Genomic DNA, 17,625 nt, shown 5'->3' with positions numbered 1-17,625 from the left:
AGAGAGAGAGAGATAGAGAGAGAGAGGCCTGGAAACTAGTTTTAGCCCTAGCTAGTTCTGAATCTTCTTTATCAGCTTTCTACCCTTTTTTTGCTGAAACATTCTGCAAACCCTAAATCATCATAATTATTTACTTTCTTACATGTATCAAAAGCAATCACATAATTAAGGCATATATTGCCGTTCTATAAAAACAATAACGAAAAAAAAAATGAAGAACACTGAGATCCGTAATTTTTTTATTTGGTTATCAACATCTCCATTATATATTCTAATAAAAAAACATGCAACTGATCACACACATTCACTCCTCACAAATCACTAACGGTTATCTAATAAAATAAAATAAAAAAACGAAGGTATAACCCTTCGAAGCACAAGTTTCAAATCCCTATAACTCACATGTTTAAAACAAAAACTGAAAACTTTCAAGTTTCATGAGCTTTGCCACAAGAGAGTGCCATTAGTAGGATTGCAGCTTCTTTCTCATCTTGTGGGAGACACGATGAAACGACAAGTTCTTGCTCAAACTTACTAAAAATTCCTCCACGCAATTCTTTCTTGGCGGTGAGGATGAAGATGGCGATGCTGCTGGTGATGGTGGTGGTGATGTAGATGGCGACGGGCGACGGCGATGGTGTTGGTGTTGGGGGGGTGGGTAGTGATATGCTTCGAGTATTTCCGTTTTTTGAGCTTTGCAACATACCCGTTACTTGGTTTCTTGTGATCTTTGTGATGATTTTTTTTAACCTTTAACCGATTGGTGATCGATTGATCGATCGATACATTGCTATCACCATTTTCTGCTTCTGCGGCTGCAGCCAATGCTCTTCTTGCTTTTCTTTGTCGGATCCCACAAGCATTGCAAAGCGACTACACAAAGAACAAAAGACAATTATATGATAGCAAGTCTAGTGACATATATAATAATATATATAATCAAGAAAATGCCAATTACCTAATAAAGAAGAGATTAAAAATTCAATTCAACGACTGTATGTACCTTAGGACCTCGAGGCCCACTTCGCCATAGAGGAGTCTTGGTCGTGCAGCAATCCGAACAAACCCTAATCGGTATATTGTTGTTTGAAGAAGTACTATTGCTTGAATTTTCGGTTTCTTGTATTGAAGTCGGTAGTTTATGATCTTCAAGCTTCGTTACTTGTTGAGTAGTTGAACTATAAGTATTTAGATTCACAGGATCAGATTTCTTCATTTTAAGCATTACTCTCATCTTTGAAGACATCAACTTCATTTGATTTTGATCATTGTTCATATTATTGATCATTTCACCCTTGTTCCATGTAAAAATTTGGTCACCTTTCTCTTCACTATTCTCAGTTTGATGATTATAGTCTTGTGACCCAAAAATACCACCCTACACATGATTAATATCGAGATAATAAGAGATCATAGTACAAATTCATCAGTCATTTCAAATGAAGTAAAAGAAAAGCTCGAAATGGTGATTGGATTTCAAGAAAGAAGCATCAAATTAGCCACGAACTAGAAAGGACTGAAAACCACAAATTAAAATGGACTGAAACACACAAAAATCGGTGTGATAGAGCTAAAACGTTTTCATTTTGAGAAACAGATGAATATCAAGAATCAAACAGAACTCTTTTTGGGACGCTTGGAGGATAATACATGATCGATCAAGCTAAGTTACCTCATGTTGGTGTTGTGGAGAATATAATTCCATATCAAAAATCCTATTTTGATCATGAACGGTCGAGTTTAAGAACATATTAGCCGTGAGCGAATTCAAAGACGAAGAGGCTTGAGAATTAGGGCTCAAGTATTGGTTGCTAAGGTGATCTTCATGGTGGAAATCATTCGGGTATGGTGAATAATAGGTAGATGAGGAATTCAAGAAGATTGGGGTCATCTGTAAATCGATCAAGAAACACACGGTAAAACTAGAAGTTCGAGAAGAATTTAAGAAATGATAGATTTGCAAAGAGGATGGCTAGCAAGCTAGCTACAGTGGCAAAGGGGTTATTGATCTCTTTTAAAAAGGAGATAATCTGCTCTACCGGTTGCGTATGCTATCCACGTGACTTCAAGACATACCCCGTGGGACCGTCCCCTACGCGACTATTTTTACAATGTTTTTGGTTTCGGGACTGGGGTTTACCTTTATTTACTTTCTAGGGCGAGGATCGATGGGATGTTAGGTTCGGATACCGAGTATAGTACATGGTTTTTTCGGTTTCGATCGATTCGATTTTATGGTATTTTTGCACACCCCTATGTTTTATATTTGAATAAGTAGTGTGATATGTAAACTAATCGAAATAAATGAGTTAAAATTATAATGAATAATGTTAAACGAGGTATTTTGGGTTAAAAAAGGTTAACGGGGGATTCAAGGAAAACTGGGGCGGGATCGAGGTGGGATTTATGACAAGTAAACGGCGGAATTTATGATTAGGCACAACAAAAAACCTTACCTTTAGCGACGTCAAAAAACATTGCTATTTATTCTGATTATCATCGCTAATACTTGTAGCGACGACATGTCATCGTTAAAGGGTCGTCGCTATTACCTCGTAGCTAATCCTCAGTTGTCGTTGCAATTACTGTCGTCTCTAATACGTGTCGTCGCTAAAAGGCTCTGTCGTCGCTATTAAAGTCACCTCTATTAGTATTTCGCCACCGGTCAAAGCTTTTTCCGACAGGACTTCCTGGAGGTTGGTGTCGTCGCAAATGTTGTTTCCCCTAATGTTTTTTTTTTAAATTAATTTTTATATTATACTAGTTTATATATATATATATATATATATATATATATATATATATATATATATATATATATATATTATAAAATGTAGATTTTATAAAAATACAGAAATAATACATACCACATTTAATAAAACATCAAATAACATAAGATTATGCATACCACATTACATAAAACATCAAATATATCTAATAAATCTAAAATAACATCATCAATAACATAAAATAAGAAATAGTAGGTGTCTTCGTCTTCCCCATCGTTGTTGACTTGGTTCTTAAACGAACGAATAATATCTCCAATTGTCGTCAGAAACGTCGGGTTTTGAAGAAAAGCATTTACATCCATATCCTACGATTAAGTCACAAACACATTAAGTCATTAACAATTTAACAAACTATCAAACCGTTAAATGAATTAAACCGTTAACAATTTAACAAACTATTAAACCACCAAATCAGTTAAGTGTTTAACAATCTAACAAACTACCACACTACCAAAAATTACTATAAATGCATCAAGTTCTTAACAATATAGCAAAGCTACCAAATTCTTTAAGAATTTAATAAGTAGATGTGTTGGTTTGGGTGCTTCACTACAACATTTCTAACCTATGGGGACGACAAAAATCGTCTCTACAGACCGGAAAGTCGTCGCTATGGACCTCAGCGACGACTTGTCGTCGCCATAGACTTTGTTGCTGTAGGTTCGTCGCTTTAGGTTGTAATGCCGTCGCCATAGCGTTCGTCGCTGTAGCCCCCCTTATAGCGACAACAAATCATTCCTTTATAGCAACCAATAGAAACAATATATTGTCGCCATAGTGACCCATATTGCCACGACATATTGTCGCCATAGCCTCATCTATAGCGACGACATCTTGTTGCTGTAAGTACACCTATAGCAACGATAATTCGCCTCTATAGGTGTTTCACAGGTTTTACACATTTTTTACCTCCTGGATTATATTTCCAAATTTATATATAATAAAATTTTCATATAAAATAAAACCAAAAACAGTTAATTTAAATCTAAATCATTCCAAAATACGATACCATCCAAACTTTTAAAATATCTTACATGCTCGGTTTACTAAAAATGAAGAGCTAAATTTGATTTTGTTTAGATGTTTCATACAAATCAAACTAACACAAACAACCTACACTACTAAAAAAACAGCCTTTTACGCCGCGCAATCAATGACATGCGCTGATAGAGGACACGCATATGTGCTTGCCCTAAAAATTGATGTCAGTTTTCCAAAATATGAAGTATAGAGGACACGTATTTTTGCGTGCCCCTAAATTAGTGTCTAATAAAAAAACATGGAGGGCACCTTAAATAAAATGTGTGTCGTCTAACTATGTCGTTTTATAAATTTTAATGAAACGTGTGTTTCATCCGATTAAGGGGGAAACGAAATCCCAAAAATTAAAAAGCCCGCTTGTTTCCACCGGCTGAAAACCCCAACTCATCCCCGCCGAAAACCCCTTTCTTTCTTTCTTCTCTCTTGATTTTCCAACCTCTACCGCTTCACTTCTCTACATCTACTCTCCAAGTACTTCTGATCTCCAGCGCGATTTTCCGACAACTTCGCATCTTCGTCGCTTGTTCCCATAACTTATCCACATCTGCTATCCAACTTCTGCTCAACTTTCTCTGTACATCCGATTCTTGTTTGACGACCGGAGATTGAGACACTTTTGGTGGACCGAGCAAGGCCATCCATCGCTGGGTAGACCCTCACACCGCCCACCTCTAACCACAACTCCTTCTCCCATTCTTCCTGCCCTCTATGATGAACCTCCCCCAACCTGCAATATGTGAGCAATGGTGGGTACTAAATCGTCATGGATGCGATTAAGAAGCAAACTCAGAACCGCGTTGCTGGTGGCTACCAGATCCACCACGGTCAATCAGCCCAGTCTCTGTCTCAGGTTCGTATTCTTTTTTTAGGTTGTGTTTGGCAGAGGGAAATCAATGGGGAGAAAAATGGAATCAAATCCCTTTCTCTTGTTTGTTTAAGGCCACGAACAGAGAAATGTGAAAAAAAAATGTTAATTCTCTTTCCACCCATTTAAGTCTCTATATTTTATGGAGAAATTGTGAGAATTGAAAATTAGAGGGACACGAGAAATGAAAAAAAAAGGCGGAGAAATGAAAAAAAAAAAAGTAGGAATTGATGGAGAAATAGAAATAACATATGATGATGATCCATCAATTCCTATTACACATGGATCTACAGGTACGCCTTCAAGAGAAATATGCGAAATTGAAAATTTGTGTGGACCATTATCTATATTACACATGCTTTTGTAGTGTTATAGAGAAATATGCAAATTTAGCTTATAAAACTTCTGAAGAACAAAGATTGTTATTAATAAAGGACATCCCATACTGGTAGTTACTGCAGATTTGAGGGGTGGAAGTAGATATACACTGGGCACTTATTACTAGGAATCATTGAACATTGCATCACCATCCTTTTTTGTTTATTATTCATTTATATGTTTTTTTTTCTGTGTAATGAAGAATGTAGGGTCTGAAGGTGAGTTTTTTTTGGCTACCAATCCTTAATTATCAAGTTCACCTCCAAGGAGGGCTCCACTAGCTGTTCCTTTTGTGGCCCCATCACCCATTATGTCAGACATAACATCACTTCCCTTTGAGGCAACAGAAGAGGACGAACCAGTTATATCCAACTCAAAATCTTTTAACTCGGGCCCAACTCAGAATTTAACTGTTGATGACATTGATGATCTTCGTGAATCTGCCTATGAAATCCTTTTGGCTGCTACAGGAGCTTCATGGTATCTTTTCTTTCTTATATGTCTTTGCACGAACTTTATTTTGTACACAGACACACACACATAGTTCTAGCATTTCTTTTGGGTTCTCATTTTGCTGTGATTTATTCTGTCAACTATAGATCTGCCAAACTACCTTTTGACTATTATGTAATGATTGTTTAAGCAGGGGACTCATATTTCCATCAAAGGAGAAGAAAAAAGAAAAAGAAATCCAGATTGTTGAAGAATCTTGGAAGGAGTAAGAGTAAACAAGTTACAAATCAATCCCAACAATCGACTGGTTTGACTGGCCTACTGGAGACAATGCGTGTCCAGATGGAGGTACAGACTATATATATATATATATATATATATATATATATATATATATATATTCAAAGAGAAAAGTCTATAGCAACCAATAGAAGTTACCACCATGTTTGCTTTTTGCAAAGTAAACATGCAAGTTAATGGACATATGATTGAGCTTTGAATTTTGAAATGATACAGGCCCATCAGTATGTTTTCCAGCAGCTAGCAGTTGATTTAATAGGAATTACATCAATAAAGGAGGTTAGTAAATTTCTTATTTAGCTTGCAGAAAGGCTAGTTGTTGACCATATGCTTAAAAATGACACATGCGATTGACTTTGACCTTTATGATCTCACACACACACAGGTGTTGGTGAGACTTGTTGGAGGTGATGATCATATGTATCCTAATTATGCAGAAGTTATGCAATGGTTGGCAGACAGCAATCTGTTAAAAATGATCGTGGATAAACTGAATCCATCTGTAAGTAGAGTAGAGTTTCATTTTTGATGTATAAACATATATCTGATCATGAGTCATGACAGACAGCTATTGTTAAATTTATATATATATATATATATATATATATATATATATATAATTTTGTGCATGTGCATGATATGCTTTTAATTTCATATGTTACTGACAGGCTCCTCCCGAAGTACATGCTAATGTAGCCGAAACTTTATGTGCTATAACCCGAACTGCTTCATCTCCACTTGCCTCTAAGCTTTCAAGCTCAAGGTTCATTCACTGCTCAATTACTCCCTCAAATACATTATATTAATATATTGTTTGATATTATTTATATATAAAATCTTTTTTTAGTTACGTTACAAGGATATTTGGTCACGCATTGGAAGACTCACATTCAAAATCAGGACTTGTACACTCATTATCTGTGTGCATATCCTTATTAGATCCTAAAAAATCAGCCCCTTCATCTTTATTCAATTCTTTTCGAAGTCAACACATGTATGAATCACCCGTACAAGTCCACCAGGAGACTGTAGGTGCAATGCTGCCAAAACTTGGTGAGTTTCATCGATCTCTTGTGCATGTGATGGGTATTTACTATTTTTTTTTAATCATGTTGCATATCATGTTGGATATTTCATGGAGGTATAATGTATATAATCCTGTAACCAAATGCAGTAGGATATCTTTCATAAAAGACCTTATTGAACAGATACCACTCAAATTTAGAAAATGTGGTTATAAGAGGTAAAGTGTTAAAAATATTAAAGTTATACATATGGAAGTGAGAATGTTGCAAAATAGACATCTTGTCAATGAACTTGGTAAGATAGATTATGTGCTTGTATAAGACATGGTTTATCATATTCAGACTTCTGGCTTCATATGATTGAACCTCTTGAAATATATACCCTCAACTAATTTATTTTGGTTTATGGTGATCCATAATTTCTCTTTCAAGTATTGTTGATCTCAAACTAAATATAGTAGTCAATTTTTCTTGTATAGTATATGGTTTGTTTGCATGTTGGACATGATTGATGGAGACTGTTAGAAACCATACTGAGCTTAGGTTTGCTCTTACCAGATAGGAGTTCTATTACAGATATTACTATTAGTTATATAAAGTATATGCTACTTCCTTATTTCATGTTATTAATTAGTAGACTGTGGACCTTACAAATTTGTGTTTGATAATAATAATGATTGTTATAAACACGGATTTCTGAGGTGATGGACATTAGAACAAGACAAGGGCTACTCAATGCAATGGCTGGAAAAGTGGGGAAAAGAATGGATGCTCTTTTGATTCCTCTCGAGTTATTATCCTGTGTTTCTCGAACCAAATTTTCTGACAAAAAAGCTTACATAAGGTGGCAAAAGAGACAAGTCAGTCCCTTCTCTCTCTGTGTTGTTTCGTAGCCTTATCGTATTAACATTAAACTTCTAATGTCGTATTTACCAGTGGAGTTAAATGCAAGAAGTGGCAACATTATTGGGTAGATTTAGCAAAGTGCAATGCCTTAAGAAAGAAATGGAAGTAGAATATGATGATGATGCATAACAAACAACTATATTTTATGAATGTATGCAGGAAGTGGAAGAAATACTTGAACTTCTAAAGTCAACGTGGCGTATCTTGTGTTTCTTATGAAGTAAGTATGATTATGATTTCTTCAGTTGATTATTCCTTGAGTTTTATTGTCATGTTAAAGTATGGATTGGAATTATGAAAAGTTGTGCTTGAGAAAGCAAAATTGCTGGTAATAATGTATTTTATTTAATTAAAGTCCTCTTGCTTATTATTTGTCTATTTTAAATTCTTCTGTTGGTTGGTTATTCCTAGCAACTGGTTATGTTTGATAATCTTTAAAATTTTAATCCGACTCACTAGAAACATTTGATTTCATTCCATTGTTTCAAGACATACGTAGAGTTATCGAAGGAGATAAATGAATGAATCTTTCAAGAAATTATCTCAGGTTCCATCTTTTTCTACAAATCACCCAATATTTCTACATATGACGATAATACCCCTATATAAATATAACATATTTATCTTTTTTTTTATAGAGAACAACTTGGTTGGAATATTTTACATGTGCATACCTACAGGAATTGCCCTTGGTTATGTTTATGGTGGATGGGTAAATTTGGCAAGAGAACATGTTGGTTTATGAAATCCTTCATTTATTTTCATGATATTATCCAAACAATTTAATTTCCAATTCCAAAAATTTATTTCTTGTTAACTTATTTACAAAGTTTTCTTCCTCGTTCTCAAGGAATTGGGCCCACACAAGGTTGGAGCACTTATATAGGAAGGTTAATTCATGTAAATTTTAAGTTTTGTTTTATGATTTTCAAGGTTCTGTTCGTTACATTTTTATTTTTTATTTAAATATTGTGTCTGATATGGTGTTTGTTTGGTTTTGGGTTTTGGTTAGGGAAGTTTGAGCTCGGTAAGTTCGAGCAGCATCTATGGTGGCCCGGGCAGCATCTATTTCAATATTGATTGTGTGAAATTCATCTACTAAAGCAAGGTTGGTGTAAGAGTTTATGATGAGAACATTGTTCCAAGACCTTCAGTGAGTTATGATGATGTACCTTAATAGCAACGTAGTATTAGGTTATGTAGTTAGCGATGATTATTTGTATTTGACATTTTAGTGCAATGAATTATCTTTCTTATTTATAGTATTTTATTATTTATTTTGTATGACATTAACTTTTGTGCAATGGATTGTATTTTTTGTATATGGTATTTTATTTTCTATTATGAGACATGAAATGCAAATTTAATTTGAAAATTAGTAAACCTATAAATAATTTTTTTTTAAAAATAAAAAAAAAATTACGATACCAAAAATGTGTGTCATCTTCATTTATGACATGGCCTTTCTTGACAGCGGCTTTAATGATACGCATTGGGTGTCATAAATGCGCGTCGTCTTTAGACGACGCACACAAGCGCGTCGTCTCTCGTTATGACAGGACCTTCCTTGACGCGCATTTGCGCGTCATCTAAGCGTTTTACGACGCGCAATGAGCGTCGTAAAAGGCCTTTTTTCTAGTAGTGCTACTTATCACATCCACTAGAACTACTTTCACATTCTTCATTTTCATCACCTTCTTCCATTTCATCATCTTCATTTTCATATCCTTGACTTTCTTCATCTTCTTCATTGACATCATGACCGTTTGGAACTTGTAGTCGGAAAGGATCAAAAGTAAATTGAAATTGTGGTGGTTAGGCGTTTGGATTTTGAGATAAGAACATTTGATGCATCTGTTCGGTAAATTGTTGACTCATTTGTTGAGTCAACTCTTGAGCAAATGCATTGAAGTTTTGGGGATTGGTTGATGTACTTGGCATATAATATGTTGCTACATTCTTCACTTTTCTTCCAACACCTTTTGTATGACCGTTTCTTTCTCCAAGTGCACGTTCGAGGCATTCTGTCTGGTTAACCAATGAATCATCACCATCAACCTCTTCCACATTTTCCTATACTCTTCCATAATTTTACCCTACAATAAACATTTAGTAGTTATTTTTTCTAAAATTTTGCAGCATAACAACTATAAAAAGAAAAAAACCAACTTGTTCAAAGTATATAAATAATAAGAATAACAATTCCAAAATTTGAATAAATCTACTTGTAATATACACAATCCATTTTAAATAACAATATCAACAATTTACTCTAAATTCCATATGAATAATTTACACAAAATAACATCATACTAAAAGTATGTAAATACCCTTTTACTTACCCAATCGCGTTGCGCCTGTGGGTGACACCATCATTTTCCTTCCTTAAAGTGACTTTTTTTCCATCCATCAATGTGGTTTGCCCTTCCGGTTTCTTTTTTTTACAAAAATCCACAAAAACTATTACTAATATTTCATAGAAAATTTTGACAAAACCCTTAAATAACACTAAAAAAAAATATTACTTCGTTATGTCGCTTTTGGGCATAGGATTCAGCACCATGAGAACTTCCATACACCTGTTTTCCCCTGTTATCTTTATTTTTAACAGAACGGTTTTGATACTTTTCACTCATGAATAACTTTTTAATAACTTTCCTCCATGTTTTTTCATTCATTCTAGGTGGGGGGTGTTTCTTTTCCATTTCCACATCATTGTAGCCTCCAACTCTCATAAAATGCTTTTTCACCTTCGACTTTCGGCGCCTGTAACTTGCTTTGAAGTCCGTGTCAATTCCTTGCAAAATGCCATTCCAGTGAGGCGTGTCACGGAAAGAATCTATATCAAAATAATTCTACAAAAGAAAATGAAAGGGTTATAAAACATCTCTAAAATATAAAAAATTGTAATACTAGTAAAATCATTAAATTGTATACTTACATGCAAGGTGAGATAGATTATTCTTTTATAATCTTCAGGGACATCATCCCAACTAGGATAGTGAAAGGGGACATTCTTTTGAACCTCATTCGAGACCAAGCGTATATAAACTTGATAGTTATCTCCAACGACCTTATATAGTCTCCTCGTGATATCAACCTCCAAGGGAAGTGGCTTCTTCTTGTTAAGTCTAAACCGTTCATACAATTTCAAATTTCTTCCAAAACCTCTTTTTGGTTTTGCTACATTTATAAAAGTAATTAAAAAGTTAGTAAGTTAAAAAGTTAATGAATATAAAGACATAAAACATATTTAATTAGAACAAGTTACTTACATGAATCACAAGCTCTGGGGATCGTATGCGGTTGTCTTGGAGGTTCACCCCCACCGCCTCCACCGTGTCCTCTAGCAACATCTAACGACATTCTGTTGAAGTAAATAATAAACATAATTTAAACAAAACATTATAAACAAGAATTTTAACATGTAACAACAATCTATTAAAGATACAAAAACATTATAATACATTTAATCATAATCATCACTGGAATAATATGCATGTATAGACTCATCATCATTATCCTTATTGTCATCAACAATTTCATCTTCTGAAGGATAGCAATCACTGTGTTCTTCATCATCATCAATGAAATTCTCATCCTCCATGATAGGAGCATCACTTGATTCACCAACTTCACCTAAAGTTGTTTGCATAGGCAAATAGCCTAAATCGGCAACCAAGTTACAATGAAAGGTTGATCGTCCACAATAGGGGCATCACATCTCTCAATAACCACACTTGAGTCGCCAACATCACCTATGTCAACATCCAAGTTATAATCAAATGATTGATTGTCATGCAAGACATCTACATCCATACTTGGATGATCCCACAATTTTCTATGGTGAACGTCTTCTACAACCCTCCAACTATTGGCGTTTCGTGAAGGATCTTTAAGATAAAACACTTGTTTTGCTTGTGTGGCTAAAATGTATTGTTGGCCATCATACCATGAATTACCAACATACCATTCACGAATGATGTCGATAGAGATGATACCATTTTTATTAACTAATCGTCCCCTCCCCATTGTGTTGAACCATTTACCACAAAATAGAACAACTGAATAATCACTTAAATAGTTCAATTGTATGATATCCTCCAGTTGACCATAAAATGGTGTACCATCTTCTCCAAATGAAACAATACCACTATTTTGAGTAGTACGTCGGAGATCACGACTATGTACAACAAATTTAACACCGTTGACTATGCAACCAGTGTAAGAATATGCATTCAACGGACCATGTGTCAAAGCTTTTAATTCGTTGGTACAGTCTGGGGATAATTTTTTTGTAGACAATAAACCTAGAGAAAAATATAAGATTGATACTTTAAATGATAATATATTTTAGATTTATATGTAATATATGTATATAATGTTTTTACCTTATGATTGAACCATGAGGGAAATTTTGTTTTTACATCTTTTTTGGGATATTTAGACTCAGATTCGCTGTAGGTGGGAAAAATGGTTCATATTAGTTTCTCACAATACCTAAATATAAAGTATAAATAGAAAATTACTTACGATATGTAGCCTTTAAGTTCATCACAATTGTTGAGTACAAACCATTGTAATGATTTGTTGGCCTCTTCAGAAAGAGCAATGATTTTCATCTTGGAAATTGGTCGACACTGTGATGAAAACACAGAAAATTGCATCTTTGGAAGGCCGTCATCTGTATTTCTATCGGGGCGATTGAACTTCGTTTATATACCATCAAGATACATGGAACAAAATGTCAATGCTTCATCTGCAACATAACCTTCCGCTATTGAACCTTCAGGTTTGGCTTTGTTTCTGACATAGGATTTTAGCTTTTTCATGTATCTTTCAAAAGGATACATCCATCTCATATATACAGGCCCTCCAAGAATAACTTCTTCTGGTAAATGTAGAACTAGATGAACCATTATGTCGAAAAATGTTGGTGGATATATCAACTCTAGATTGCATAATATCTTTATCACTTCACTATGTGCTTTATACATGTCTTTCACATCTAATGATCGTGCACAATTTTTTTTAAAGAATGTGCAAAGGTCAATGATTGTCTTTGACACATTAGCGGGAAAACAACCTCGGACCCCTATTGGTAGCAATCGTTGCATGAGGATGTGATAATCATGAGACTTTAACCCAGTTATATTTGAATCATTAGAACGTACCTTATTCTTGAAGTTTGATCCAAAACCGTCGGGTAGTCTTACACCTTTAATGAACTGACAAAAACGTTCTCGATCGACTGGTTTGAAAGAGTAATCTGGATGTGGTGGATAATTCTTGTTGTTTTTCTTTTGCAACCATAGATTCTCTCGAATGCCCCATTTTTCCAAATCTTCTCTTGCTTTGTACGTATCTTTTGATTTTTCATTGTTTAATGAAGTACCTAACAAGCTCTCACCAACATTTTTCACCACATGCATAACATCTATATTGTGTTTTAGATCAAGTGAACACCAATAATCAAGCTCGAAGAAGATACTCTTTTTGGTCTAATTTAACTCTGACTCGATTCGCCTTCTTTTAACACCACCCCCATAGCTAGGGTGTTTTCCTGGAATACGAGTGAGGAGACGGTCTAGTTGCTTAATTATTAATGCATTACTCAATCGTCTAGGAGGCTTTCTTGACTCTTTCTTTCCATTAAACAATAAACTATCCCTCCATTTATGCTTGCTATGTAAGAATCGTCTATGACCAACATAAGCTATCTTGCTGGTTATAGAACACGAGGGTGTGTTTTTGTTACAAGTAGCACAAGCTTAATATGTAACATCCCGAAATAGCAAGAGTAAAGTTGAAGGGCTAAAAGTGTAAAATGGGAAAGAGCGACTCGGCGAGTCCATGAGTGGACTTGGCGAGTAGGGTCGCGACTCTAGTCGCGTGTTAAGTGACCAACTCGGCGAGTAGCATGGGTGGACTCGGCGAGTTGGTGCTGAGTGGAGAAAACCCTAAATCCGGAGGTTGAGCCCTATATAAAGAACATTATGTCTTCTCCCCAGCCTCCTTATCATTCCTTGAGTTCCAGAAACCCTAAATTCGTGAAGAAACCCCATTGTTGAGTGAATTGGAGCTTGGAGAAGTGGTTGTTGAAGAAATCTTGAAGGAGAAGAGACTTGGATCAAAGGGCTTTGCAAGGATCCAGATTAATCTTCTCTTGGAGCTTTCTTTTGAGGTATTATTTCATTGTTTGAGCTGCTATTGTCTAGATTCATCATTTTGGGGGGTGTTAGAGATCATATCTTTTGGTGTATTGGAGTTAGAGGTTAGATCTGAGGTTGCTACCTCATATCTGGAATGGAGAAAGGCTTGAATGCATAAAAGTCCCTGTTGATGAGTGTTTGAAGGAGCTATTTTGTCCCAAACCCTAGCCCTAGAGTGTAAAGTGCCTAGATCTCCTTGGATTCACGTAAAGTTTGCCACTTTACGTGATGGATGGCCTTAGGAAGGGTAGATCTATGGTTTGGATCATCTGCATGGCTTGGAAAGCCTCTGTATGGATTCAGACCCGGTGGTACTCGGCGAGTCACATGGGTAGACTCGGCGAGTTGCTTGAAGAGAGGCTGGAACTCGATGAGTTGGAAGAACAACTCAGCGAGTTGGATGAAGATGGCTTGGAACTCGACGAGTTGAAAGAACAACTCGGCGAGTAGGTTGAAGATAGCCTTAGACTCGACGAGTCTATTCTTGGACTCGGCAAGTCTTGTCGAAGAGTCCCAATCTTTTCTGGTTGAGCCGTGAATCGGTGAGTCAAGGGGATGACTCGGTGAGTTATGTGTGAGTGGACTTAGAGTTGTTGAACTCGGCGAGTCTCGGGGTGACTCGGCGAGTTGAGTCGCGGATTGGGGAATTTCTGAGCATGGGGACTCGGCGAGTCATCGGGTTGACTCGGCGAGTAGAGTCAGTCAGGGGTTGACTTTGACCAAGGGTTGACCAGTGGTTTCCAGGGGCATTTTGGTAATTGTTGGATATTGTTTTGAGTTCAGTGCCTTGGTGGTTGTCTAGTGGTGGAGATCGTATCAGTGATCGGAGCAGCTTGGGTTATCTGTTCAGTCGGTAGTTTCGAGGTGAGTTATCCTCACTATATCAACAAGGTCTAAGGCACCAAGGCCGGCCCTTATCGGATTGAGATCCGGGTATTTGTTGTTATGTTATTGCTTTGATATGTTGCATCCTGGTAGCTAGGATGGTATATGTTAGAGACCTGGTTGAGATCGGTATCCTGAGATGTAGGGTGATGCTATGCTAGTGACCGGTTAGGTCGGTATCCTGGTTAGGATGATGATATGTTATGTGATCTGTTTGATCGGATTGTTGACTGTGAATTGTTATATGATTGTATTTTTATGTGTACATGGTTGTTTGGACTGGAGTTGGGTTGAGGCAGGTCCTGCTTTGTGCTGTAGGCCAAGATACCCAGGGCGGACCGGTTGTCCCGAAGGCCCAGCGAGCGGTCCGGATAGGCTATAGGCCTCAAGAGGGCAGACTCGATGTATGTGGATAGATGTATGTGGATAGATTCGGAGAGTGGACCAGGTGGATTGAAGGCCCGGTGCGGGCGGACCAATCACACTGCAGACTCGAGGTTTATGGCTAGACTCAGAGGGCGGACCAGGTGGACTGTTGGCCAGTGCGGCGGACCAGTCACACAGTAGACCCGAAGTGCATGGTTGTTCTGTGATCGGATATGTTATGGCATGTTATGCGTGTATGGTATATGTGGTTGGTATTTTGGGGATATCTCACTAAGCTTTCGGGCTTACAGTTGTGGTTTTATGTTTTTCAGGTTCTTCAGGAGACCATGGCAAGGCGAAGGCGTGATCGTACCGCTCCTCGTGTTTATGTTGTGATGAGATTCTGGGAATACTTAAAATAAATTGTATTGAAAACCTTTTTGTAATAACTTTAATGGAATCGGGTTGTTTTCGAAAATTTTAAATTGGTTGAAATTTTTGGTCGTTACATTATAACCTTGACCACTCCATCCAGACAAACTGCTACCGGCAGGGTAATCATTGATAGTCCACAATAGTGCTGCATGCATTGTGAATACAGTGTTGGTTGATGCATCTCTTATTTGGACTCCATCCCTCCATAACATTTTCAACTCGTCCACCAAAGGCCTTAGGAAAACATCAATGTCCTTCACAGGTGATTTAGGACCAGGAATTAGCAAAGTCAACATGAAAGAAGATTCTTTCATACACAACCATGGTGGTGTATTGTATGTTGTCAATACTACCGGCCACATACTATAAGGCTGATTCATGTTGCTAAATGGATTAAAGCCATCGACGGCCAAACCCAATCGGACATTCCTAGGTTCTTTGGCAAACTCGGGATATCGCTTATCAAATTCCTGCCATGCTTTCCCATCAACCGGATGATACATCTTACCATCATTTGAACGCCCAATGTTATGCGAAATCATATCTTTTGCTGTGAATCTTGAACTATACCTTCGACTAAGCTGGGCAGTCAAAGGAAAATAACATAACACTTTTTGTGGCACTTTCTTCCCCTTTGTGTTTTTGTCAACCCACCTACTCTCCTTACAAACAGGACAATTTTGCATTGACTCGTTCTCTTTCCAAAACAAAGCACAATCATTAACGCAAGCATGGATAGATTGATATCCCAACCCAATCTTTCTCAACTTCTTTTTAGCTTCATAGTGTGAAGTTGGAATCTTATTTTCTTTCGGGAATGCAACTCTTAAAAACTCTAAAAGTTGGTCAAATGAACTGTATGTCCACCTGTTGATAACTTTAATGTGCATCAGTTTTGCTAGGAAGTTTAAGGAAGACATCCAACTGCACCCAAGGTATAACTCAGTATTGGCTTCTTCAAACAATGCATCAAACTCTGGGTCTAAACCAGTTGCTTCTTGGCTTATATTTTCTATATGTGGATCTTCCTCTGCCATAACATCATCTATTACATCAAACATCTCTTCATGTGGATTTTCCTCTACCACAACTCTAGTACTACGATACTTTGAAGCCCAAAGGTTGTCTAAATCCGAAGGAGGATATTCCTCACCATGATGAATCCATATCAGATATGATTCTTCAAATCCACGGTCATGTATGTGGGCATAAACCGTAGTCACAATATGTCGAAACATGTTCACACAATCTATACACGGGCAACATGTTTTGCCTTCATCACCGACATGGTTCTTGGCGATCTCTATGAAGTTGTTAGGCCCTTTTATGAACTCTGGACACCTTCGATTTTGCAACGTAATCCAACTCTTATCAATAGTCATAACTGTTTCATTATTAAAAATTAGAATGTACGCATATTATAGCATTTATCTATTATAGCATTCTACTTTTTCATACATATATTTTTTATTTATAGCATCTTACTTATGTTGTTTTTTCAATTATGGCATTGTACTTCAAATTATAGCATTTTACTTATGTTGCTTTAGTTTTTATAGCATTCTACTTTTATTTCAGAATAAAGAGGGACAAAACTAGAGGATCAAAGGTATTTGTAGCTCGGATGGTTCATGCACATAAAAGGTTCAAGTTGGAATACCTTAGTTCGATCCTCACTATTGTTTCTTAAAATGTTATTTTTAATATTTTGATGATTAGATTTTAGAGCCTTAGGGATGAAAGTGGGTCCAAACTCAGACCGAATCCAAATTATATATGATTTTACTAAAATACCCTTTACAAATTAAAAATTATAGTTAAAAAATTTAGTTACAATTAAAGGAGAATTTCATTAATCAATTTAATACTGAAACCTAAGAGAATGGTATTATAGTAATACCATATGGAATTTTAATTTTAAAACGGTTTTTAATATTAAGTTGATTTAAATCTAGTTGAATAATAAATTT

At 36.3% G+C, this 17,625-nt stretch overlaps 3 protein-coding genes and 1 long non-coding RNA gene across 4 annotated transcripts; 2 read left to right on the top strand and 2 right to left on the bottom strand.

The window, feature by feature from the left end:
* Positions 1-212: 212 nt before the first annotated feature.
* On the bottom strand, positions 213-2,010 carry LOC111892591 (GATA transcription factor 21). Its single transcript, XM_023888644.3, is given in 6 exon segments — positions 213-502; positions 505-626; positions 628-656; positions 658-873; positions 1,004-1,378; positions 1,673-2,010. Coding segments are annotated over 6 exon segments (1,035 nt in total). The 5' UTR covers positions 1,892-2,010; the 3' UTR covers positions 213-428.
* Positions 2,011-4,593: 2,583 nt separating this feature from the next.
* Positions 4,594-7,218, top strand: LOC128126050 (uncharacterized). Its single transcript, XM_052763772.1, has 8 exons — positions 4,594-4,680; positions 5,276-5,291; positions 5,391-5,573; positions 5,720-5,874; positions 6,043-6,105; positions 6,212-6,328; positions 6,495-6,589; positions 6,674-7,218. Exons 1-8 carry the CDS (start codon positions 4,594-4,596, stop codon positions 7,071-7,073), a joined length of 1,116 nt encoding a protein of 371 aa, XP_052619732.1. The 3' UTR covers positions 7,074-7,218.
* Positions 7,219-8,292: 1,074 nt separating this feature from the next.
* On the top strand, positions 8,293-9,030 carry LOC122198131 (uncharacterized). The gene is made up of 2 exons (XR_008224114.1): positions 8,293-8,647; positions 8,770-9,030. It is a non-coding gene; the product is annotated as an uncharacterized LOC122198131 (long non-coding RNA).
* Positions 9,031-11,423: 2,393 nt separating this feature from the next.
* Positions 11,424-17,037, bottom strand: LOC111892584 (uncharacterized). The gene is made up of 3 exons (XM_023888637.1): positions 15,738-17,037; positions 12,481-13,194; positions 11,424-12,067 (listed from the first exon to the last, which is right to left on the bottom strand). The coding sequence occupies exons 1-3, from the start codon at positions 17,035-17,037 to the stop codon at positions 11,424-11,426; spliced, it is 2,658 nt and encodes an 885-aa protein (XP_023744405.1).
* Positions 17,038-17,625: the final 588 nt, after the last annotated feature.

The sequence above is a fragment of the Lactuca sativa genome, chromosome 5 (assembly GCF_002870075.4).
Source record: "Lactuca sativa cultivar Salinas chromosome 5, Lsat_Salinas_v11, whole genome shotgun sequence".
NCBI classification, from domain to species: Eukaryota; Viridiplantae; Streptophyta; class Magnoliopsida; order Asterales; family Asteraceae; genus Lactuca; species Lactuca sativa.
Note: the sequence above shows the minus strand (reverse complement) of the source record. Positions and strands in the feature narration are given on the sequence as shown.